The sequence below is a fragment of the Balaenoptera acutorostrata genome, chromosome 2 (assembly GCF_949987535.1).
Source record: "Balaenoptera acutorostrata chromosome 2, mBalAcu1.1, whole genome shotgun sequence".
Taxonomy (NCBI): domain Eukaryota; kingdom Metazoa; phylum Chordata; class Mammalia; order Artiodactyla; family Balaenopteridae; genus Balaenoptera; species Balaenoptera acutorostrata.
In genome coordinates, this window is record NC_080065.1 from 171666415 (window position 1) to 171693263 (window position 26849).

General features: G+C 46.2%; 1 protein-coding gene across 3 annotated transcripts in view; it reads right to left on the bottom strand.

The window, feature by feature from the left end:
- Nucleotides 1-92: 92 nt before the first annotated feature.
- Nucleotides 93-26849, bottom strand: part of AKAP8L (A-kinase anchoring protein 8 like) — a 28975-nt gene continuing 2218 nt past the window's right edge. Inside the window, exons 2-15 of one of the 3 annotated variants that reach the window (XM_057541823.1) lie at nt 22400-22474; nt 16691-16723; nt 16336-16393; nt 16153-16233; nt 13780-14233; nt 13592-13688; nt 13441-13511; nt 13055-13118; nt 12066-12174; nt 10473-10614; nt 10279-10384; nt 9911-10041; nt 539-634; nt 93-454 (exon numbers count right to left, since the gene is read on the bottom strand). In XM_057541823.1, the coding sequence (XP_057397806.1) occupies nt 137-454; nt 539-634; nt 9911-10041; nt 10279-10384; nt 10473-10614; nt 12066-12174; nt 13055-13118; nt 13441-13511; nt 13592-13688; nt 13780-14233; nt 16153-16233; nt 16336-16393; nt 16691-16723; nt 22400-22474 (1835 nt within the window). In that variant the 3' untranslated portion in view covers nt 93-136. Of the gene's footprint in view, nt 455-538; nt 635-9910; nt 10042-10278; nt 10385-10472; nt 10615-12065; nt 12175-13054; nt 13119-13440; nt 13512-13591; nt 13689-13779; nt 14234-16152; nt 16394-16690; nt 16724-22399; nt 22475-26849 lie in introns of all 3 variants that reach the window. The other 2 variants (XM_057541822.1, XR_009007317.1) reach the window with 2 other exon arrangements.

Genomic DNA, 26849 nt, shown 5'->3' on the forward strand with positions numbered 1-26849 from the left:
AGCGGCTAGTTCCCGACACCCGCCCACGGGGACCGCGCCGCACATAGACAAAAGAGGAAGAGGTGAGATGGGAAGAAATTTATTACACTCAGCTTCCAGCCTCGGCCACGCGGGCCCCGCCCGCCCCGGGCCCGGGTCATGGAGCGCCCCCCCCGCCCTCCTCGTCGTCGTCATCAGCCTCCACGTCCAGGCCCGGGATGCCTCGGATCTGGCGCTCCAGCGCACCGCCCAGTAGGGGCACGGCCGCCTCCTCGTCCTCCTCGGGGGGCGGCGGTGGGGGTGGGGACGCGGCCCCGGGGGCCGGCTCCGGGGGCACTGGGGGCTGCGCCGGCGCGCCCTCTGCACCCTCCGCGACCCCTGCCGCTTCGACCAGCGCCCCCTCATCCAGGGCACTGCCCTCGGCCTCCTCCTGTTCCTTTTCCTCCTCCGGGCTGTCGGTGAAAGGGTTCTCGCCCTGCGGAGAGGGGCGCGATACTGAAGAAAGGGAGGACCCGCGAGGCTGGGGACGGGGTCGGCATGCCAGGGGCGTGCAGCTCACCTTCAGATAGAGCTCCAGCTTCTTGCTGATTAGCTTGTTGTTGAGGATGCTGCGAGCCACCATGAGCGAGGACTTCTTAGACTGCTCCATCATGAGCTGCGGGCAAGGCAGGCAGGGCTGCAGAGGCTGCCCCAGGTATCCACAAGCCCCCCACCCCACCCCGCCGGATCGGGCAGAGACCACGCACACCCGCGCACCTCTCCACCTCCACCTCGGGGCCCAGCACCGCCAATGACTACTACCAGATTGCGTAGTTCTGTAAGCGCACCCTTGGGTACAAGCGTGGGTCCACTCTACAAGCATGGAGCCACGACCCGATTTGATCTTTGCTCAAATGCTCCATCTTTACATACCATACTTACTGTATGTAACTGATTACAGACATGTCTTTACAGCTGTACTGCAGAAATCTGATTTGCTTACTTAAAAATTATAAGCAGTGAACAAATAAAAAAACCTACTAAAAACCAAATGTGCAACTCCTAACAAGGGGGCAAATGCCCTAAAATGCACGGAACTCTTTAGGATAAACAGGGAGGATATAAAAGCAGGAATACGAATGTCAAACAGTATATTTTAGTGATACAAATCCTTTTAATCCATAGGATTCTCAGGAGGAAGAATTATACCCCCAAATGTAAAGGTTGAAAAAAGAGACACTTATACTCTGTTGATGAGAGGCTCAACTGTTTATTTTCTGGAAATCAGTTTGATAGAATGTATCAAAAGTAAAAATTTCTCGGGCTTCCCTGGTGGCCCAGTGGTTGAGAATCTGCCTGCTAATGCAGGGGACACGGGTTCGAGCCCTGGTCTGGGAAGATCCCACATGCCACGGAGCAGCTGGGCCCGTGAGCCACAATTGCTGAGCCTGCGCGTCTGGAGCCTGTGCCCCGCGACGGGAGGGGCCGCGATAGAGAAAGGCCCGCGCACCGCGATGAAGGGCGGTCCCCGCACCGCGATGAAGAGTGGCCCCCGCTTGCCGCAACTGGAGAAAGCCCTCGCACGAACCGAAGACCCAACACAGCCAAAAATAAATAAATAAATAAATAAATAAGAAAATCCTTTAAAAAAAAAAAAAAAAGTAAAAATTTCTCAGTAATTCTTTCCCGGAGTCTAGCCAAGTTTAAAATTGGAAACATGCATGCACACTGGTTGCAGTAGTGAAAAATTGGAAAGCACCTTAACGTTCTTCAGTGGAGAAGTGGTTAAGTAAATCAGACATTCAAAAGAACACCATGGGGGCTTCCCTGGTGGCGCAGTGGTTGAGAATCTGCCTGCTAATGCAGGGGACACGGGTTCGAGTCCTGGTCTGGGAAGATCCCACATGCCGCGGAGCAGCTGGGTCCGTGAGCCACAATTGCTGAGCCTGCGCGTCTGGAGCCTGTGCCCCGCGACGGGAGGGGCCGCGATAGAGAAAGGCCCGCGCACCGCGATGAAGAGCGGTCCCCGCACCGCGATGAAGAGTGGCCCCCGCTTGCCGCAACTGGAGAAAGCCCTCGCACGAACCGAAGACCCAACACAGCCAAAAATAAAATAAAAATAAATAAATAAATAAATAAGAAAAATCCTTTAAAAAAAAAAAAAAAAAAGAACACCATGAGCTCCTTAAAGTAGGGCTCATCTCTCCCCTGGCATAAGAAAGATGTGTGACGGGACAGTGTGCATAGCATGCCAGAGCCTTTCCCTCTGGGAGGATTTATACCAAAATGCTACATGATTTTCTCGGTGGTGAGAATGAAGGCAACTCTTACTTACATCATTAATGCAAGAAATGGTAATGCAAGTATAAAGCCATAAACAGGAAAAACAGGTAAAGCTATTTTTGGAGGGGTGGGGAAGCTGATCTCCAGGACCTTTACTCTACCCTAGCCACTCTATTATCACATTTCAGAAAATCATCTCATTTTCTGTTTCTACTCCCTTTCCCCACCTTCATCTTTTTTTCCTTACATATTTTTCTCTACTACTTAGGGAAAATATTAATAGCCCTCATGCATGCTGAAAATGAAACAAGTTAAAGATACACAGAAGAAAACTGCCTACATATTGGTTTGTCCTGGTGGGTAATAAAAGGGATAATTGGTTCCAGTCACAGGTGTAATTGTGGGTACTTTAAGGTTTGGTACACTTACAAGGCTGTAGTAGAAATAGATATCCCATGGATATTACACGTTAAACTATGTGTTATCTGTAGAACACCCAGCCTCAATGTGCACACCGCTGACTACAGCTACAGAAGCTTTCCTTTAGTTGTGACCCAATTTACTCTGGATAAGAGCAAAAACGGTTCACATTCCATTATTTATAAAGTTGCCTGCTGTTTGCTTTCATTATTTTTGCTACACTCATTATATTTGCATTTAAATGTTTTAGGCAACTTAAGAACGAATGTACAAGATGCAGTAAAAATGAACTGCTTGGGCTTCCCTGGTGGCGCAGTGGTTAAGAATCCACCTGCCAATGCAGGGGACATGGGTTTGAGCCCTGGTCCGGGAAGATCCCACATGCCGCGGAGCAACTAAGCCCACCAACTACTGAGCACCCCAACTACTGAGCCTGCGCTCTAGAGCCCGTGAGCCACAACTACTGAAGCCCGCATGCCTAGAGCCTGTGCTCTGCAACAGAGAAGCCACCGCAATGAGAAGCCTGCACACTGCAACAAAGAGTAGCCGCAACCAGAGAAAGCCCGCATGCAGCAACGAAGACCCAACACAGCCAAAAATAAATAAATAAAAATAAAAAAGAATTGCTTGATATCCATTACTTCATGTATATCAAGCACAGCAGTAAAACAAAAAACCCATATATTTAATTTTTTCTTAGTTTTTTTTTTGATGCTTGACTAACATGCACGTGCTGTAAAAATAGTTAACATGGAACTAACTTGAGATGATGGCTTTGTTTAATGTCTTAAGAGATTTTCATGAACAATTCAAGCATAATTGTTAAGAACACGTGTATTAATAAGTTCATGTTAAGCGGAATAAAAGTTTTATGAACAGAAAAAAAAAAAAAGATGCACAATTAGGATACTATTCTCACTCGCCAATACATTATCCTCCTCCCTTTAGGTGCACAGATGGACACACCAGAATGTCTCCCAACTGAGGCACACTTACAATGTTTTCAGATTTTTGCTACAACAACCATATACCACATACTAGCAGACCTTATAAGAAATACCAAAGGAGGTTCTTCAAGCAGAAAGGAAGTGATCCCAGACAATAATGCAAATCCACATGAAAGAACAAAAAAGGTAATTACGTAATTACAAAAAACACTACAAATGCAATATGTTTTCCTGTCTTCTCAACTGGTTTAAAAAGGAGTTGTATAAAACTATACATATATTTAAATATTAAAAATATATATAGTTCTAAATATATATAAATAATTGTATTGTTTGGCCTGTAACAGAGAAATGTAATGTATTTGCCAATAATGGCACAAAGAAGGCTGCGGGAGTAAAACTGTATTGGGCTAATAAGGAAATGACTATAGATGGTAACTTCAATCCACAGGAAGAATTCAAATGAAGAGAACCAGTAATGAGCAATAAGAAGGCCAATATAGGGGCTTCCCTGGTGGCGCAGTGGTTGAGAATCCGCCTGCCAATGCAGGGGACAGGGGTTCGAGCCCTGGTCTAGGAAGATCCCACATGCCGCGGAGCAACTGGGCCCATGAGCCACAATTACTGAGCCTGCGCGTCTGGAGCCTGTGCTCCGCAACAAGAGAGGCCACAATAGTGAGAGGCCTGCGCACCGTGATGAGGAGTGGCCCCCGCTTGCCGCAGCTGGAGAAAGCCCTCGCACAGAAACGAAGACCCAACACAGCCAAAAATAAATAAATTTTAAAAAAAACAACAAAACAATAGCTGGAGACATCAATATCCCACTGTCAATAATGCATAGAACAACTTGGCAGAAGATCAACAAGGAAATAAAAGGCTTGAACAACACTGTAAAACCAAACAAGCGTAACAGGTATCTATAGAACACTCTACACAGCAAGAGCAGAAAATCCATTCTTCTCAAATGCACAAGGCACAGCACAGGCCATACACTAGGCCATAGAACAAACTTCAGTAAATTAAAAGGACTGAAATAATAGAATGTGTATTCTCTGACCACATTGAATAAAATTAGAAATCAGTAACAGAAAAGAATTTGGGAAATTCAGAAATATGTGAAAATTAAATGACACACTGCTGAATAACTTAGTGGGTCTAAGAAAAAGAAATCAGAGGGAAATTAGAAAATAACTTGAGATGAGTGAAAATGAGGATGTGACATGCCAAAAGTTACGGGATACAGTGAAAGCAGTACTCAGAGAAAAAATTATAGCTATAAATGCCTACATTAAAATAGAAAAAACCCTAAGCAAGCAGAAGATTAGAGTAGAAATTAACAAAGCAGAGAACAGAAAAATAAGAGGAAAAAAAATCAATGAAGCCATAAGTTTGTTCTTTTTAAAGATCAACAAAATTAACAAACCTTAACAAGACTGACCAAGAAAAAAACAAGACTCAAATTACAGCAGTCAGAAATGAAAGAAAGGAACTACTGACATTACAGAAATAAAAAGGATTATAATGGAACACTAGAAATAAAGTATGCTAATAAATTGGATAATAGATGAAACAGACATATTTTTAGAAAGACACAAACTACTGAAACTGACTCAAGAAGAAATAGAGGGAATTCCCTGGTGTTCCAGTGGTTAGGACCACTCAGCACCTTCACTGCCGGAGCCCAGGTTCAATCCCTGGCCCGGGAAGTAAGGTCCTGAAAGATGCGTGGCGCAGCCAAAGAAAGAAGAAATAGAAAATCTAAATAGACCAATAACAAGTAAAGAAATAGAATTAGCAATGAAAAAAACAGCAGCTACCCACAAAGAAAAGCCCAGGTCCAGATGGCTTCAGGGGCAAATTCTACCAATTTAATACCAATTCTTCACATACTTCCAAACAACAGGAGGGAAAACTTCCCAACTCATTTTTTGAGGCCAGTATTACTTTGATACCAAAACCAAAGACATCACAAAAAAACAAAGATGAATTATCTCTTATGAATACAGATGCAAAAATTCTCAACAAAACATCAGCAAAGCCAATCCAACAACATATAAAAAAATTATACACCATGACCAAGTAGGATTTTTCCCAGGAACACCAAGCGTGGCTTAACAACCCAAGTCAATGTAATATACCATACCAATAGAATAAAACACAAAAACCACATGAGCATCTCAATAAATGCAGAAAAAGCATTTGACAAAATCCAATACCCTTCCAGAATAAAAACACTCAACAAGATACGAATAGAAGGGAATTCAGCAACCAGATAAAGGGCACCTATGAAAAATCCACAGCTAACATCATACTTAATGGTCAAAGACCTATGCTTCCTCCCCTACCAAGATCAGGAACAAGAAGATACTTCTCTTCAAAATTGTGTTGGATGTTCTAGCCAGGGCAATTAAAGAAGAAAAAAAAAATTAAACAGCATCCAGATTGGAAAGGAAGTAGTTAAACTATCTCTATTTGCAGATGACTGATCTTATATATAGAAAATGCTAAGGAATCCACTAAAAAAACTATTAGAATTAATAAACAACTTCAGTGAGGTTACGGGATAAATTAAAATATCAACATACAAAAATCAATTGTATTTTGATACACAAAGAACAACCCAGAAATGGAATTAAAGAACACAATTCCATTTATAATAGTATCAAAAGAATAAAATACTTAGGAATAAATTAAGAACCCCAAAAGTGCAAAACTTATACACTGGAAACTATAAAGCACTGTTGAAAGAAATTAAAGAAGATCTAAATAAATGCAAAGACACCCCATATTTATAGATTGGAAGACTTAATACTGCTGAATACTCTTCAAATTGATATAGAAATTGAATATAGTCCTATCAGAATACCAGTTGGCTTCTTTGTAGAAACTGACATGCTGGTCCTAAAATTCTTGGAAGCTCAAGGAACAATCTTGATAAAAAAGGAACAAAAGTTGGAGGAGTCACACTTTCTGATTCTAAATCTTACTATGAAGCTACAGTGTGGTAATGGCATAAGAATAAATATAGAGAACAAAAGAATAAAGAGTCCAGAAATAAATCCATGTAGCTATGGTCAACTGACTTTTGACAAGGGTGACATAGTCAAAATGGGAAAAAACAGTCACAGGGAAAAAATAGTTTCGTCTACAAATGGTGCTGGGACAACTGGAAAATCACATGGAATAGAATGAAGTTGAACCTTACCTTATACCATATACAAAAATTAACTAAAATGCATTAAAGATCCAAATTATAGGAGCTGAAACTGTAAAATTCTTATCATAAGAAAACATAGGGGAGCTCCCCTGGTGGCGCAGGTTAAGAATCTGCCTGCCAATGCAGGGGACACAGGTTTGAGCCCTGGTCTGGGACGATCCCACATGCCACGGAGCAACTAAGCCCGTGCGCCACTACTGAGCCTGTGCTCTAGAGCCCACGAGCCACAACTACTGAGCCCGCGTGCCACAACTACTGAAGCCTGTGCACCTAGAGCCTGTGCTCCGCAACAAGAGAAGCCACCGCAATGAGAAGCCTGTGCACCGCAACGAAGAGTAGCCCCCGCTCGCTGCAACTAAAGAAAGCCCGTGAGCAGCAATGAAGACCCAACGCAGCCAAAAATAACTAAATAAATAAATTTATTTTTTTAAAAAAAAGAAAAGATAGGGGTAAATCTTTGTGACCTTTTATTTGACAATGGATTCTTAGATATGATACCCCAAGCACAGGAACAAAAGAAAAAAAAATAGATAAACTGAATTTCATCAAAATTAAACTTTTGTGCTGCAAAGATGCATCAAGAAGGTGAAAAAAAACAACCCACAGAATGTGAGAAAATATTTGCAAATCATATGCCTGATAAGGTACTTGTATCTAGAATATATAAAGAACCCTTAACTCAAAAAGACCACAAAATTAAAAAATAAAGTATCTGAACAGACATTTCTTCACCTCTAAGAATGTAGACAGATGGCCAACAAGCCGCTGAAAAGATGCTCAACATCATTAGTCAGTTATCAGGGAAGTACGAATGAAAAATACAACAGATACCACTGCACGCCCACTAGAATGGCTGGAATCATAGAATGGCTGGAATCAAAAAGTCAGATAATAACTAGTGTTGGTGAGATATGAATAAATCAGAACTCTCATATATTGCTGATGGGGATATAAGTACAGCCACTTTGGAAAACAATCTGGCAGTTCCTCAAGAAGTTAAAATGTTACTATTTGACCCAGATATTCCACTCCTGTCTAAAAGAAATGATAATACATGTCCACACAAAAACTTGCATCATAACAGAATTATCCATAATAGCCCAGAGGTAGAAACAATCCAAATTCTAAAGAATGAATAAACCAAATGAGGTATGTGTCCATACAAGAGAATATTTTTAGGCCATACAAAGGAATGAAATTCTGATACATACTACAATATAGATGAACATTGAATACACGCTGAATTGAAGAAGCTGATCACAGAAGACCACATACTATGTGACTGCATTTTTATGAAATGTTCAGAATAAGCAAATACATGGAGACAGATAGTAGATCAGTGGTCGCCTAAGGCTGGGGGAGCATGGGGGTTGGAGAGTGATAGCTAAAGGGTATGGGTTTCTTTTTGAGGTGATGAAAAGGTTCTGTAATTGTCTGTGCTGATAGCTGCACAACTGTGAATATTATTAAAAACTACTGACTTGTACACCTTACATGGATGAACCGTATGGTATGTGAATTGTATATCAATAAAGCTGTCACCAAAATAATAATAATAATAATAATTAGAAGCTTTTTCTTCACTTCTAAGTCTGGAATTTTTAAAAATATAGTGTTTATATTGAAACTATCTCTATAAACTAATTACTTCTGGTGTCTTCAAAGTAACTTTTATCACCCTTCCAATCCCCTCTACAGCTGCTGGTTGTTACAGCTGTTCTTTTTTTTTCAACTTGCTTTAGAATCAGTTTTGAGTTTATTTTTTGCTAGCTATCATTCATTTCACCCAGATTTTCCAAGTTTTAATACCATGCACTGTCCACCCTCTACAACCTGCTCTCTGTTCTCTTTTGGTATACCCCTTTTATCAGCTCCCAACCCAAGAATCTCACCTTGGCAAGATCCCTACAGCTTCTCTGTTGCCAAAGCCAATGGACATTTCCCTTATCTTTCCAGATCTCTCAATTGCATATGCCAATCCCAAATCTCCTCAACCACCCAAGCCAGATCTCTAAGCCCATCCCACTGTTGAGAATCATTGCACTGAGAAAGACCAGAGATGAATCTGATGGGCATGGAAAAAGGTTGAGAAATGCTATTTCTTACACCCCTTTGCTGCTATTATCTGCTCATAAATCCCATCAGCCTCCTCCAGGGTGATGGCAGCCAAGACTCTCTTTCTAGCCCAGACCGGGTCCTGAGCCTCTCAGCTCTTTCCCTACTGCAAAGCCCCACCACCCTCACTTGATCTCTTACAGACACCTCTAACCTAGGATGTCACCCATTCAACGAAAAAAAAAAAAAAACCCACCTACTCTGGCTTCTGTGCTAGGCACTGGGAATACACTGGAATGCAAGACAGAATTTTTTCAATTTCCTGCCAAACTCGCTCCTTTCCCTGTACCATATACCACCCTCCCCATCATAGCAGCACCACTGTCCACCAGTTAAGGCAGAAATCTGCGACATCCCAGACTTCTGGTCACTCCCTCATGCCAACCTCCTGTTCACTTCCTTAAACACCTCTTCTATCCTGCCTGTCTCTTCATCTCCAAGGTGGAGGCATACCTCTGGCTTGATACTGCAGCAGCCCTTCCTTATCCCCAACCTCCCTCCCACAACAGGTGCCCGAAGTCTCTCGTCCAACACCAACTCTAATCCTACTCGTCCCCCACTTAAAAGCTTTGCTGCCTATAGGAGCAAGATCAGGCCCCTCAGCCCAGCCCTTGTGAACCTTGTGTCCAATCCCTCCTCCAACAACACTTGCACCATACACTTCTCCCTGTTTGGTTTCTGAACCTAATGTGGCCATTGACCCATATGCACATGGAGGTCCCCATATCCCACAGACCTTACTTCTTAAGGTCTAGCTCTGATGCCACCACCTGCCAGGCAGAGTCTCCATTTCCCACCCCTCTCTCGGTAGCTTCGCTGACTGCACTGGGCTGGAAATGTCTACATCTTCCTGCGCCCTGCAGTCCCTGCAGTTTCTCATGGGCAAGCAGGGGTTATAACCCCAGGACCTCCCCAGTGGTCTCACTCACTCAACCCACAGGCTGGTGGGAGGGCACTGGTGGCCACTCACCCTGCGGTTCCGGTTGTGATCCATGGTCTTGAGGTGCTTCTGAATGATCCCAAACTGCATGGGAATGAAGAGGTCACAGGCTGCACAGTGGGCTGCCTCTACCTTCTTCACAAAATGCTCCATGGCAATTTCTGTAGAGGGGAGAAGGAGGGGAGTTGCCACTGGTCCCAGGCACCTAAGAAAGACCCAGGAGTTGGGGGAAAACAGCAGACCAGCTCCTCACCTCACCCTGCCACTTCCATGTGGGCCTGAGGCTGTTCTCAGTGACCCTCCCTGGGGGAACAGAGGGGTGTTGTGACCCCACTCTGAGAACCAGAGGAGGGAAGGCTGAGGTCCTGCCTGATAGGACTGGGATGGAACCTCCTCACCTTGGGTCAGATCTTGGTCTCTGTAGATCTGCTGGATCAGACCATCAAGGTCCTCCACGGTTTTTCGGAGCTCCTCTGTCTTCTTGGTCTTGTTTGCAACGTAGTCCTGCCAGAGATCCCAAGGAGATATTAAGGTTTGTGTGGGCTGCTCTATGTCCTGAGGGTAAAAGCAGCTGTACCACTCCAAGGCTCACCTGCAGAAAGTCAGCTGTCTGCTTCGGAAGCTTGGTGCCTACGTACTTAAAGTGTTCCTTGTGAAACTTGCTGTCCAGGTGGCTGGCCATCTCATCCTCGTAAAAGGTCCGGTATTTGCAGAGAGAACACACAAACTGGATCCTGCCACAGGAGGGAAATGAGGGACTGAGACCAAGAGGGTCCCAGGGAACAGTGCTGCTGCCTCACCCAACCCAGCTGCGAGCCCTGAAACAGGCCTTGCTCATGGGCCTGTGAAGTACGGTCCCAGCAGGGGAACAGGCTAGGACCAGTGGGGTTGGGGGAGTGGAGAGGGACAGAACGTCTGCAGGCTGCAGTTACTGCAACGTAGGGGACAGGGGAGGAGCTCTTCCTTCCCGTAGGCAGGAGGCTGAAGCCTGAGGCAGCAGCTGCTGCAACAGGCAAGGAGTCGCTGGAAGGTTGCCGGAGGGCATCTCTACCAAGGCTGGGCAGGAGCTTGTGTACTTGGCCCAGCTGGGGACCGGAAGGAAGGATGCCCTGGCGTGAGCCAGGTGGCCCTGAGGTGCAGAGTGGAGTACGCAGTCCCGAGGCAGGGCCCGAAAAGGTGCTGCATCTTCCTTCTGGGGTCTGAGGGACTGCAAGGCCCAGCCCATCCTTTGCTCAGAATGCTTGGGGGTGGTGTCGGGAGGGATGGGAGGCAAGCAGGCCTGGGCACCTGCTGCCTCATCTTCCTCTTCTGAGAAGAGACCAGTCTGAGCTGGAAGGAGGGCGCCCGCCTGGCCTGCCAGAGGGCAGCCTGGAGTCACCTGGGCGAGGTGCTCTGTCTGGGCCTCGTGTCCACAGCAGAAGCCCGGGGTCTGGGGCCTGGGCCGAAGCAGGCCGCCGTGGCAAGGGGCGGAGGAGGCCAGCCGCCACCGAGGCCTTGGGGCAGGTCCCTACCTCTGCCGGACGTCCTTATCTGGGCCACGGGGTCAGCTTTGTCTGGAGAGCCCAGGGGCCAGGCGCCGGCGAGGCTGAGGAAGGTCCAGCAAGAGCAAGAGTCTGAGGCGGAGGAGGAGGAGGCAAGCGCCAGTGCGGGAGCCCTGAGGGCAGACAGACCCGACCAAGGGGCGTGAAGGGCTCAGCCGCAGACAGGCCCGGCCTGACAGGGCCGGCGGGCAGGGCAGAGGGCAGGCCCGAGGCTGCCACAGCCCACAGGTGCTGCCATCTCTCCTGAGCGCAGTGACGGCCTCTTGGCAGCTAGCTGGGGTGGCACAGGCGCCTTGGACCTTGAGTCTCTGATGAGTTGGCCCCCTCCCGCAGGGGCATCAGGCCCCCAGTGCACCTTGGGGCTCGTGCGCCGAGTGACCTAGTGCTGGAGCTTCTGGGCAACGGTGGTGAGCAGTGTCAGATCTCAGGCCAAAGTCGCTAGCGGTCGCCAGGCGGCCGCAGAGGGGCAAGGGACGAATCAGGCCTTGGGAGCTGGGCCTGGCGGAAAGCAGGGTCCATGCACGGCCGAGCAGGTGGCAGCTCCCAAGGGAGGCCAGAGGGCGGTGAGGCAGCAGAGCTATGGCCCTGCTCTCCTGGCTGCCCAGAGCGAGGCAGAGGCAAAGGGGTGGAGGGAAGCTGGTTACCTTTCCACCATGCGGTCTCGCTGCCGCTTTTTCTGCTTGTCCTGGCTCTTTTTGCCTGCCTGCAACTTGCGCTTGGTCTGACCACTCTCATCCTGGGTGCTCAGGGACCCTGTGGGAACAGAGGGGCACAGTTACCAGTTTGTGGCCTCTGGCTGGATCATCCACCATCTACTCCAGAGGGTCCATTCTGAAAGCAGCTGTCGAGCAAGGCCTCTGGCTGTGAGCAGGGCTGGGTACCCTGGAATGGGTGGGGAGTGATTTTGGCCTAGGCCCTGAAGAGGGGAGGACACGTGCTGACCCCACCACTCTCCAGGACATCTATACTCTGCAGAGTGGGCCACAGGGAGGCTGGAAGGTAAAGAGAGGCTGTCTCAGCGGGGACACTGGCACAAGTTCAGAGGGTCCAGGTGGCAGGATGCAGGAAGGCCTCAGTTGGGGCCTAAGAGCAGCCTCCAAAGGTAAAGGCCCCAAAGCTTGCATGGCCCTGCCCACCTCACACTAGGCTGAGGCTGGATTTATGGTTAGGTACCTGCTGGCGCTCATCACTTGAATAGGGGGACAGGGACTCCCAACAGGGGCTGTGGAGGCGCTAAGGGAAAAGACACGCAAACCAGAGCCGTAAAAACTGCACCAAGGGTCCCGGCTTGGACACCAGCCATTAAGGACTCAGAACTGCATGTTACTAAGGGCCTGAGGGCAGGGGGTGTGCCTGGGGTTCCCCCACACTTTTGCTTGCTGCCCCCACCTGAAGGCAAAACCAGTGTACTAGGCAGGGGCCATCGCCACCCATAGCCTCGGTCTGGGAAGATTAGCGGCAGAGTGGGAAGGGGGTGAAGAGGGAGGTTACTCCCTACCAGCACATACCCAGCCACACAAGGGAGGATCCAAGCTGGACACATTTCTGCCAAAACCCTGCCCTTGGCAGGACCCCTCCCACCACGAGCACCTGGAAGAGCCACCCCAGCGCCCAGGCCACTCAGAAGACTCACCCTTCTCTGCATCCTCTTTGCCTTCTTCCTTCCCGTCCTCTTTTCCCTCTTCGTCTTCTCCTTCCTAAGACACAATTTCAAAAATTCAATGTTAAAGCATGTATAGCTGTTCATAACAGCTGTAAATGACTAGGCCCTGTTCCAGGGCAGGCACTGAGCCAGGAGCCTCACAACCTCCCAACAGCCCTTGCACAGAGGGCTCACTCTGCCATTTTTCTGATAAGGAAATCCAACCTCTGGTTAGGCAGCCTGCCAGCAGCTTGTGCTCTCTACCAGACCTCCACCTCCTTGTACTAGTCATGTGTGCATGCAGGTATGACTCAGGCAGCCCACTGTTCACAGGCCTCACCTACAGACAGACAGAGTGCAGGGCTGGGGCCACTTACTGCTCTGAAGTCCTTCTCCACAGCCTCAGCGCCTTCAGTGCCCTCTGCAGCTTCCCCCTCGGTGCCCTCGTCTGAAAGGTAAGAGGAAGCAAGCTCAGCCCAGGAGCCCCAAGAGGCAGAGGGCAAGGGTCGTGCCAGTGCCTGGGCTCACCATTGTCTGAATCACTGTTATCGGAGCAGTCCGTCCGGGTGGCTTTGCTGTCAGGCTCGTCGGGACTGCCACATTGCTTTCTCTTCTTTTTCTTGGTCTGGGTCAGAAAGAGGGAGCAGGGTCAGGGTGGATGGCTCCAGGCTCCTCGCTCTGCTCAGTCACAAAACAGGAAGGCCTCCTCCACTCACCCGAAAGTCAGCTGTGGTCCAGGTCTTCCAGGTCCGCCTCATCTGTTTCATGCCATTGCCAAACCCAAAGCCAAAGCGGGAGCCACCCGGGAAGGTGCCCCCGCCACGCATGCCCTGGAACATGCCGTACTCAGGGATGATGTTCTGGGAGAAGAGGGAGGGCAGCCGGGAGGCACCAGGCATGCACTGGCCCCGGGCCCCCATGGGGTCTTCCCACACGCGCCCATAGCCTGAGGCCATCGGCCGGCCACTCCGGGAGTCCCGGGCCCAGCCCTGAGCCCGTGGGCCAAAGGTGTCGCCACCACGCATGCGGAACTGGTCGCGGTAGGCATCATACTGGCCCTCGTAGGCCACTTCCATCTCAGGGTCAAGCTCGCCGTAGTCATAGCCCGACCGGAACAGATCACGCTCACTCAGGACGGCTCTCGAGTCACAGGCCTCGTACGAATCATATCTGCAGAGGCAGGTGGCAAGCATCAGGGAGGGCCTTGGGTCCTATCACCCTTCTGCTCCTGCCTGCCACCAAACCTCCCTGTCATGGGGACAGAAAACCCACTCCAGCACCTACCCCATTGATCCCCATCAGAGGATCAATGTTCGGAAATGCCAATTTAAAAGGCCTCTCAGGAGCAGACTTCTAGAAGCCAGAAGGGCCTCTCAGCTGATGTCCCCAAGCTTGCATGTGGGCCACACCAGCTTGAGGACCCTAAGAAGGACTGACTATTAGGGTAAAGTAGATGTCAGTTAGGAGAAGAGACAGCCCACAGCCCACAAGAAACGTGCATGTGTCTGCGGCAGTCACAACATCCAAGGTTGCTCCTCGAGGGGCAGAGCCAAGCACCCCAGCATCCTGCAGTACATGGGCAGTTCAGCACATCAGTGTTTGTCCACTGGGGCTAATGACACCCATGAGAGACTGCCAAACCCTTCAAAGCCCAGCACCCCTCGAAACGAAAAGGAAGATGAAACAAGGAATGCTGCCAGGAAAGACAATGTGACCTTGCCCAGGGACAAGAAAAAGAGTTCTTATGAGCTCATATCAACCCTGGAGCCCAGGACAGGGAATCACATCCTACATAGCAACTGGGAAGACAGGCCAAACATTCTGCCTGCGCAAGACAGGGCACCAGAGAGGGCCGTTCTAACCATGGCTGCAACCCACAGGCCCAGACCCCACATGTCTCTTTGCCAAAGCTGGGTAGTCAGGAAGCACCAGCAGCATGAAAGAAGAGGTCAGTGCTTCCCAATTGCCACTCCATCCCTCAACCCTGCTCTCCAGCTCCAGGTACATAGAAGGTACATAGGCAGCTGGCACCAGCAGCAATGTCAGCCCAACTCCACGGCCCCCCGCCCTCCCTCTGCCTGCAATTTCACAGCCTCAGCTCCAAGCACTATGACTGTCAGGCAGGGGATGTGCTGGGCATCCCCCAACACTTTTTGCTTGCTACAAAGCCCGTGCAAGCAAAAGTCCCCTTGGTACCCTCCGCCCCCTAGTGGTCCTGGGGCCTCACTTGGCCCCATCAGTGCCTGGCCAGGCCCCTCCTTACTCTCTGCTCTCTCCCATTTGTCAGCTGGAGCCATTAGGCCACTCCACTCCATCCTGTGCCAGAAATACATGTGCCCTCCTCACTGAAACCTCTCACTAGGGCACAAGAACTTCTAGGCCAGCACCAGTTCAGACAATGACAAATGCCCACAGCATGATGCTGTGGGGTAGGGCAGATCTGAGTGGGAGGCCCAGCTCCACTATTTACTCCTGGGTGCCTGTGGGCAAGAGGTGTGACCCGCCTGCGCTTCACTTTCCCCATTTGCAAAGTGAGGATGTCAACAGTTCCTCACGGGCACTTCTGAGGCTCAACAGGTACATGTTTATAAGGCACTGAAGGGTGGCCAGGACATGCCCACATCTTCCTTGTCCCCTATGTGGGATGCCCAGCTCACAGTGGTCAGCCCCAAGGGTTCATCCCACCCTTCACACCCAACCCAATCTGTCCTGCCCTGACAGAACGCAGGATGTAAAGTATCAGAAGAATGTCAAATGGCTGTCTCCAGAGGGAAGAGCCATTTAACAATGCTCCTGAGAAGAGCCACTCAGAGGGTACAGTGAAGCCAGCCCAGTCTGGGCTTGTTCCTCCCTCTAAAAGCTGGAAGAGAGGCTCACCATCAGGCAATGGGGGAGGGTGGAGGGAGGAGGGGACACAGGCCAAAGAAGGGAAGTGCACTGGACCCCAAGCAATCTCTGGGAAGCCCCAACAGCAGAGCAAAGAAGGAGAAAGCAGACGTAAGAGGCAGTTCAGAAGAGGGAGACGCCAGGCGGCAATAGGCAGGAGGTGACCCTGCAGAGCCTCAGCCCCTAGGCAGGTGTCCACTCACCTTTCTCCACCTGAGCCGTACACGCCTCCTTGTATCATGTCTGTCTCCAAATGCGGCACCATATCTAAGCGTTGGTTAATTCTGGACAAAACGGAATCAGCACTGGCACTACCCATGGCACTAGGGTTTGCATTTGTGTCAGAGCTAGGCATTTCCCAAGAGTTTGAAGTGGCCATACCATACCCATAGTTGGTGGTGTTATCCTGGCCATAGCCATAGCCATAACCATAGTTCTCGTAGCCTGCAATGAGGGAGACAGAAAGACAGACAAGATGGAGGGGGCGAGGAGAGACAGACAAACACAGAGACGAGGACACCTTCGGTCACAGAGACAAGACTGGATCTTAGCCACCTAAGGCTGGGTGGGCCCTAGTTCATACTAATGAGGCCTCCTGGGAAGGAGTAGCCAGCTCCAGGGCACCCGGGACCCCCAAAGGCAACCCCCACCCCGAAACCTTGGCTAAGCTGGGCAGTGGCAGAAAGACTCAACCAGTTCAATCCCAAGGGAGAGGAGAATGATCATGGGTAAAATACTTGCCTCTGTTTGTCCCAGAGCTCCAAGATCCATATCCTACAAAAAGTAAAAAAGCAATTACACTTATAATTGCTTACAATACAGTAAGAGTTTAATTCAGGCACAAAGACAATGATTCCTAGAACCTGAGTGGTTACAGGAGACTGAACCTCCCCTGAGAAGCCCTGAGCTTGAGAGCACTATATAAATGACCCAGGCCACTTGCTGCCCTGGTGCCTGACCTTTCGTGGCTCTGATCATCTGCTATTTAAGGAACCTCCCATTCCTAACACTCTCAGCTAAGGAATTTGGCTCCTATACGCCTTCCTTAAAAAGCCAGAATTGGAAGATTACTCCTGCCCCTGGCTAAGCACCAATCAGAGGAGGAGGAGAGCAGTTTCCAGTGCCTTACACCGACTCTGTGCTGTACAAGAAGCTCAGCACAGAGCTCACATCCACTCTGAAATCGTGTCAATCAAATCACCCGACAAAGCCATATGGAGCAGAGAAACTGACTGCCCTAGTCCCTTAAGTGTCTGTCTTAACAGGGAGAACCACCAAACACTTGAATTGTGAGTGTGCTGTGCTGGAACACATAAGCAGAGGGAGACAAAACACCACTCCCAGCTTGAGAAAAGCTGTTGAGAAAACAATCTGGATTATAAACTAAATATGCTTTGGATTTTATTACAGCATATAAGAAAAATTCATTCCTTCAAAAACATAAAGCCACTGAAAACTGACAAAGTGCAAAGCCAAGAGGGACCTCTGAGTCAAGCAGACATGTTTCTTTCCCAAGGGAGTCCATTAGAACAGGTGACTACTTTTCCAGTGTCTCTGGTGAGACCTCAGAGTTACCTGCTACTCCACACTGTCTACCCTGCAGACCGATAGGTCATGCTCATCCCAGGGCAGGGGACCAACCTCAGTGAGACAGCAGTGTGATGAACAACAGAATCCAGCCACAGGAAAGCAAGACTGCATACACTGAGAAGATGAATCAGAATGAAGGGGGGTGGGGGCAGGCTGAGATCCTACACTCAGGTTCCTCCTCAATCCACTGCACAAACGAATGGGGAGACACTGGAAACCAGCAAGGAACTTTAGACAAACACTACTTTAATGAACCGTGGGCATGCTAGAGCTCACAAAGCAAAAATCCTCTTCAGCTGGGGAAACCAAAGCAAGGGCTTCTCATTCGTTTGTTTATTCAACAATTATCATGCTCAGAGGACACGGAACAGAGGCTGGCAGTCCTGGGCACTCCTCAGGCCCAGAGCACTGTGTGTTAAAGGAGACGCTAAATAATTAGAGCAGCAAGGGACAGCAGCTGGAAATCATGTAAGGAGTGAGTGGTGAAAGAGGCGTTCTTACAGGCAAGAAGAGAGGCTGGCAGAGCCATACAAGGAGTAATGCACTTAGTCCCAGCAGCTAACAAGAGCCTGGCCACATGGCTGTTTGCACCCAGGACAGTGGACACTAGCTATTCAAAAAGAGACAGGACTGGGAGGCAAATGCAGACCCATTGGGGTTATGCTTGTGAGTCCAGAATAGGATGTCCCTGCCCCACCCCAGGCTTCCGCTACTGAGGACTTGCCAGAACGGAGCAAAGAAGCACAAGGAAAGGAAGCAGGAGTGAGCATTAATGCTGAACACAAGGACAGGTTGGTGGCTCCTATGACAGGGGCAGGCAAGCACTCCCTATGTGCTACTTGCTATGCCCAGAGCAACCTAGACTCCCTGATGGGCTCCCCAGCCAGGTCCCTTCGGGGGGAGGGGGAAAATCTTTGTCTACACTGTGTTCTTTGGCGACTCCCTGAGACCTGACCCTTGCAAAAGAACATCGGAACTAACTTCCATCCACAGAGATGAGACCAGGGTTGACAAAAGAGAATTTTAAGAATATAATTTATTTTAAAAAGGAAACAACAAAAAAAGAGAGAGAGTAAAGAAAAGGAGACAGTCGTAGTAAACAATAAAGAGCAAAAGTAGAAAACAATGTAGGGACTTCCCTGGTGGCGCAGTGGTTAAGAATCCGCCTGCCGGATGGACCTACAGTCTGTCATACAGAGTGAAGTAAGTCAGAAAGAGAAAAATAAATACCGTATGCTAACACATATATATGGAATCTAAGGAAAAAAAAAAAAGGTCACGAAGAACCTAGGGGCAAGCTGGGAATAAAGACACAGACCTACTAGAGAATGGACTTGAGGATATGGGGAGGGGGAAGGGTAAGCTGTGACAAAGTGAGAGAGTGGCATGGACATATATACACTACCAAACGTAAAATAGATAGCTAGTGGGAAGCAGCCGCATAGCACAGGGAGATCAGCTAGGTGCTTTGTGACCACCTAGAGGGGTGGGATAGGGAGGGTGGGAGGGAGGGAGACGCAAGAGGGAAGAGATATGGGAACATATGTATATACATAACTGATTCATTTTGTTATAAAGCAGAAACTAACACACCATTGTAAAGCAATTATACTCCAATAAAGATGTTAAAAAGAAGAATCCGCCTGCCAATGCCGGGGACACAGGTTCGATCCCTGGTCTGGGAAGATCCCACATGCTGCGGAGCAGCTAAGCCCATGCGCCACAACGACTGAGCCCACACTCCACAACAAGAGAAGTCACTGCAATGAGAAGCCCGTGCACTGCAACTAGAGAAAGCCTGTGCGCAGCAACGAAGACCCAACGCAGCCAAAAATAAATAAATTTAAAATAAATTTAAAAAAGAAAACAATGTAAACATTCAACTTTAAGGTAATAGTTAATCAGAACAGATTACAGCCAACCTACTCAGTGAGATCACATAGGCATCAAAAAAGAATCTAAGCCTTATGCTGCACAAGGAAATGCTTCTAACAGTAAGCAAAACAAAACCGTAGACACAATTCTAGCCACCTGTAAGTTATTCAACTACCTAAAGTAACTATGCTGACAAAAGTTAAATATAAAATGATGGGATCTTGGTTGACTGTTTCTCAAAATGTTATTTAAATGCTGTTATATTATTCTTGCAATCTGAGCCAGAAGGAAAAGTAAAAATATTCCTATTGCTTCACAATATGATTGTCTATGTAAAACTACTCCAAAAAATCTACAAAAAAGAGTTACTAGTGAATAAGTAAGCTTAGCAAGGTTTATTACAAGGTCAGTATACAAAAATCAAATCTTTACATACCAGCAATGAACAACTGGAAACTGAATTTTTGAAAACTATCATATACCATACCACTAAAGACATGAAATACTTAACTGTAAATCTAACAAAATGTGTGCAAAAAACTACACCACCAATGAAAGAAATCAAAGACCTGAACAAATGAAGTGGCATACTGTGTTCATGTACTGGAAGGCTTAATACTGTTAAGATTTCAATTCTCCCAAACTAATCTATAGATTCAAGACCATTCCACTCAAAATCTCAGCAGGAATTTTAATAGAAATTGACAAACTGATTCTAAAATTTATATGCAAAAGCAAAGGAACTATAATATCCAAGTCAATTTTGGAAAAAGAACAAACCTGGAGGATTCACATTTACAAATTTCAAGACTTACTATAGTGATCAAGACAGCAAGGTACTATAGGAAATTCAGACTCAAAGATCAATGGAACTGAATTAGAGGCCAGATACAGACCCACATGTATATGTTCAACTAATTTTCAACAAAGGTAAAAAAAAAATCTTGACCTATACTGCACACTTGGTAGAAATATTAACTCAAAATGGATCACAAAATAAAAGTAAAACCGAAGACTATGAAACACCTAAAAGAAAACTTAGGAGAAAATCTTTGTGGCCTTGGGCTAAGCATAAATTTCATAGATACACCACCAGAAATCATGATCTATTAAAGGAAAAATTGGGACTTCCCTGGCGGTCCAGTGGTTAAGACTCTGCGCTGCCAATGCAGGGGGCGTGGGTTTAACCCCTGGTCGGGGAACTAAGATCCCACATGCCACGTGGTGCGGCCAAAAGACTTAAACAAACAAACAAACAAACAAACAAAAACAAAGAAAAGACTGATGAATTGGACTTCATCAAAATGAGGAATTTGTATTCTTCAAAAGACACTGTCAAGAGAATAAATAGATAAGCTCCAGTCTGGGAGAAAATCTTTGCAAATGGCACATCGGATAAAATGCTCTGTACCCAGAATATATAGACCTGAGGGAAAATAATTCAAAAAAGATGTGTAATGTGGGACTATGTCTGATTAAAAGGGTTGAGGCAGGGAGGGCAGGACAGAGAAGCCATGCAAACCAAGTTTCTCCTCATTTATGAACTACCTGATACCTCCTTACTCATTTTCAGAACATTTTTTTAAAGTATTTTTAAAAACTAATTTATTTATTTATTTTTGGCTGCATTGGGGTCTTTGTTACTGCAGGCGGGCTTTCTCTAGTTGTGGCGAGCGGGGGCTACTCTTTGTTGTGGCGCACGGGCGTAGCTGCTCCGTGGCACGTGGGATCTTCCCGGACCAGGGCACGAACCCGTGTCCCCTGCATTGGCAGGCGGATTCTTAACCACTGTGCCACCAGGGAAGCCCAATTTTCAGAACATTTTAAGTCTCCCCCCCCCGCCTGCCCCGAGACTATCTGCTAATACTTCAGGGAGCTTACTTATGTCCACTTAATCAGTGACTCCTGAGGGAATGTGACTGCATAGGCTTAGTCTTTCCCTAGACCTTGGCCGTAAAACCAATAACCCATCTCAGTAACCAAGGCAAAATCCTTTAAAGAGGGCTCCTTCTTGACAGACAACTAGGGTCACAGATCACAGAAGGACAGCTTTACTGGCAGTTCTGGGCTGCTGAAGGACACCAACAGACCATCTATGGATCCTGTCAGGTGGCTACTTCTGAATTAGAGATTTAGTGTGTCTGTCCAGAGTTGAAAAATCAATGAAAAACCTTCTCTCAACCCTGTGTGTGAGGAGCCTGCTGGCCTGACTGTGTCTCTAAAGGCCTGCTAGATTCAGACAGGCAGTCTCTCCCACACTGGAGTCTCATGCACTACCCTGGGGCTAAGTAAATGGCTTGGTTTCTGCTCAGACCAATCCTTTGGACTTTTTTTTTTTTTTTAATTACTATTTTTTTATTTTTTTATTTATGGCTGTGTTGGGTCTTCGTTTCTGTGCGAGGGCTTTCCCCAGCTGTGGCGAGCGGGAGCCACTCTTCATCGCGGTGCGCGGGCCTCTCACTGTCGCGGCCTCTCTTGTTGCGGAGCACAAGCTCCAGACGCGCAGGCTCAGCAGTTATGGCTCACGGGCCTAGTTGCTCAGCGGCATGTGGGATCTTCCCAGACCAGGGCTTGAACCCGTGTCCCCTGCATTGGCAGGCAGATTCTCAACCGCTGCGCCACCAGGGAAGCCCAATCCTTTGGACTTTGATTGGCCGTTCTCCTTCCCAGACCCTCAAGGGGATTTTCTGAAGCCAGATCTTTGTCACAGACCACAGGTACTTCTAACAAAATGTCAAAGGGTCAAAGGAACAAATCTTTTACAGCCCCAAGAACTCCAGCTTGCTCAATAACAGACATCTTTCCCATAATTCCCCAAAGGGAAGCACTGGCTATTCTAAGAGCCCACCATACCATTTCACACAAGTTTGCATTTGGAAAAGACAGTGTGACAGCAAAGTTAAAGGCAACTAATAAAACACCAGATTGCTCTGCCACTAGAAGAAGGCAGAGCATGCACCCTCCAATTCCCAGGGGCCCACTTACCATAATCACAGGTGGGCTGAGCACTTGTGTCTGAGTATGTAGAATGCAAAGTGGTTTCAGATCCCTGGACAAAGCCTAAACAGAGGTACAGTGTGGTTAATTTCTCCAAACAAGTTGCATGAAAATGACCTAAGACCACCTTTCAGTGGAGACTCGCTGGCAGACCCTCCCGTCACTGGAAAGCCACCAAAACCTCTAGCTTCTGAACACTTTAATTTCACCTCCAGAACATATTAACCAATGGAGAGGCAGGCTATGTTTAACTTGCTATGCCAGAAGAATTGGATAAACACTTTTAAACCTTCAAACTAGTATCCTCTTTTGATAAATGGGTACCCAAATTATTCAGCTGAATGAGGAAAATATTTATATCAAATCACTGAAAGGTGAGCTCCAATTCAAAAAACAATGGGGGGTTAGTTTTGAACAATGTTAAGGTAAATAATACCTCTTCCATTCCCCCAAATCTGAAGCCGAAACGGCTTTGTATTTTTTAGTTTTCCCATAAAAAAATGTGTGTATTACAATTACCTCTCAAAGGTAATTGTAATTTCAATTGCATTGGGGTTAGCATGTTGACATGGAATAAGTATTATAGATTATACATATAATTTCTATCCTCTCAACTCTCATACTATTTCTCAACTTAAAATGAATCAGTACCAGGTAAGGAAAATCTGAACCTCTACCAGAAACTACTGCTCTCAAATGCTGATTATAACAGATTATGATGAATCCTGACACTATCTTTAAAACTACACGTTTAAAACATTTTTTAAATGATTTACACTTAGCACTGAAATTATGACAGACACCATAAGGGGCAATATTCGCCTGTTCCCATCAGCACCAACTCATGACCTAAAAATTAAAGCCAGCACCTCCAGTAGCTTATTTACAACAAAAGCACACACAAAGTACCTTTCCCTGGGTAGGCATTCACATATTTGTTGACACTCTTTCATGTTCATTTCTTTTCTTTTCTTTTTTCTTATAATACTGAATGTTTATTCAAGACTAGTATGTAAAACATTTACAAATAGTCCCGTGGAGGACTCACAAATATTTTAAATTTAGAATGTGGATTTAACATTCACAGTGCATAAGGCGAAAGGTATATCAACTATGTATCTGCAACTTAATGTGAAAGATAATTTTACTTTAGCAAATACTTTCTTTACATTGAGGAAAATGTCCTTAAACATATCTTCTTTAATTTTAGTATACTCAGAGTAGGGAAAAAACAAGGTCTTTTTACATAGGTCTTTTTACAGGTCTCAAGAATTAAATAAAATTGACTCCATAGATCATGGTTAAGAAACACATGGTAAAGAATGGTTTCAAAATACTTATACTTTTGTTTTCAATTAAATTCCCCCAAATTGATGTTCTTTAACAACAAATAGTCTTTATTCCACTTGATAACATTTTTCATGTTAAGCAACATTATATGCTTGTCCTCTTTAAACATTTAAAACAATTAGGACATAGAGGCATTATCTAAAGTTTCAAACTGATAGAGAAGTCAGTTTACACACCTTCATCTTATGATTAGTGAATAAAACAAGGTACATTCTGCTGTGAATGTAATGAGAAAAAGTACTCTTACAGCAATAAAGTAGCCCTCCCTCTTTACCATTACTTTAATTCCACCACACAGAAGGCAAAGAAAACAATTCCAATACTTCAATATCTGCTAAGGATGATCTATGGCCCTTGGAGTATATGTATGTGTGGACACCCCCCCCCACATCTACGTAAATATATATATCTGTATGTATTTAATCAATACAACTGGAAAGATCACATACAACCATGAAAAAATACAATAAAAGCAATAAATGAAAAACACTAAGTGAATAAAAGTTAACATAAGCCATAGGAGATTTCAGAAAAGGGACAGTCCCATGGCTAAGAGATTAAGACTTCAAGGTGAAAGTGAGATATGTTCTGAACCCTAAAGGACAACTATAACTGTGAAAACCTGGGAGATGAAGGTAGGATATTCCAGCATCAGAACTGTGAATTAAGATTTTTAAAGACGCATGCTCACCAAAGCATTTCAGTAAAACAAAAATGGGAGATCACAGTGGAAGGGGGAAAAGAGGAATCTATGGAGGACACCTTATATGTCTTTAAATTCGAACTCGATTCTGGAATTACCAATGAACGATTAATGGAATTTTAAACAAAGAAGTGATATGATCAAAGCAGCCCCTTCAGGTCAAAAGGCAGGTATGCAGGCAATATTGGACAAGGAAGAGGCTGAAGGCAGTAAGTCATAATCAAAATGGTTTGGGAGAAAGTTAAGGTGGTGGGGGGAAGGGAGGTCCAAGAGGGAGGGGATGTGTGTACGCGCATGGCTGATTCACTTCACAGAGCAGCAGAAACCAACACATCATGTTCATTTCTTAAGACCACAGGAACAAAGATGACAGCAACAGCAGCCAACAACTTAACAAGTGTTTCCCCTGCAGGGTTCTAAGAGCTTTATCTGCATTATTTCATTTCATCCTCACCACAGCCAACAAAAGGGACAGGGCCAAGACCCTTACCCTGCAATTCCAAAAAGGTATGAAAACCAAGTGTTCTCCTCAAATGTGGTGTCAACACTCATTTTGGGGCAAAACTGACCTGTGAGGACATTTTTATCTTTCTTCATTTAATTACAAGGTGCTGTCCCAGACCCCAGTGCAGGTGCTGTGGAATGTCCTCGCAAGCTAGAATTCCAAAACACACCCAGCTCCAAGGGTTTCAAATAAGGATCAGTGGACCCACACTTTATCTTTACTTCCCAGAGGAGAGAACTGAGACTGGGCATTGGGGAATGAGAGAGCCAGTGAGAGAAGTATACAAATCCAACATTTTTTACCTTCCCTAATTAAAGAGGGCACACTGGAATAGATTCCCTCCAGGGACCCAAGACTTTCCTGAGATACCTAAATCTTAACCCTTGATAATCAATAATTGTATACAAGAAACACTGAAAGCATTCTAAAGATGGTTGACCTGTGGGGAAGGCTCACAGGGTAAAAAGTACCTTACACGGGCCTTTTCCACTGTTTGCTCAACTAGCTTCTGGAAACCTGTCTGTTCAGCAATAGTGCCACTGGCAAAATGGCTCCAGACTTTAGGTAATGTGGTTGGTATGTACTGCAGCTGCAACTGGAACCTACCACAAGCTAACAGAAATACATACTAGAACCCAGTACACAAAAGCCACGGAGCAAAAGATCTATGTATATTCAGGGGAGAGGGGGCCTGATTCTTCCCTGGGAGAAAGGAAAGACAATCCATCAAACCTTCAGAGCTCAATGGCAAACTGCTCTAGTTCTGTCCTCCCCACATTAATATTCTTTTCCACAATACTGTCTCCAGGGCAGGACCTTCTTTAGCCAGTTATGTTCCAATTATGAACAAATTCTTGTCTGGCTGAGATATCGTTCTCTTCTTAGTTCAATTTACCAGCTTGATAAGCTCTGAGTAAAAAAATAAAATAAGCTCTGAGTGAAAAAATAAAAATAAAATAATCAAGTTTTTGGTCATATAAAGTGAAAGGTCAGACCATGGATTTATAACTCTGTATCATAGCCCCTCCCTCTTGGCCAGCCTCTCTGACATCTTTTTTGCTCAAAAATACACAAAGCTTCTCAGTTTTATTCTTTTCCTTTTTTTAGAAAGGGATCCTTTGAAGAAATGATATTAAGTGACAAAAATTAGAGGACAATTGGAACTGGGTTAGGTTGCCCCCAACCTTTACTATCTGGTGATAAACCAGCCTCCAAGATGGCCTCCAATGATTCTTGCCTCCAGACATTATGTTGTCTCTTCCCAAACTAACAGAGATAGCCAGTGTAACCAAAAAGATATTGCAAAAATGACTAAGTGTGACTTCTGAGACTTCCACCTTGCTCTCTCTTAGATCATTCACTCTGAGGGAAATTAGCCAGCATAGAGTGAGTACCCTCTAGTAAGCCTGTGGAGAGGTCCAGATAGTATAGGAACCAACAGCCAGCACCAACCTGTCAGCCACATGAGTCTCAGTCACCTTCAGCCTGAGTCAAGCCTTCAGATGATTACAGTCCCAACTAACATCCAAAATGTAACCTCATGAGAAATCCCAAGCCAGAACCATCCAGCTAAACCACCTGTGCATTCCTAACACACAGAAAATATGTGAGATAATACATGTTCCTATAAAAAGACTGGTAGCATTTCAGACCTTTGTTTGAAGACCTGATTCTGGATTTTTGTCCTGTTTTTCCACTGCTCCAATCTCCCCCCCTCAGTGCTAGAGATGGAACATTCTTTCTCAAGTACACATAAAGAAACTAGGTTCAAAAAATGGACAAGTTATCAAAAAGATAAATTATTTTAATCACCTTCTATGCGCACTAATAATGGTAACATTTGTTTCAAGGCCTCCAGAAGTTCTCCTTACAGGCAAACA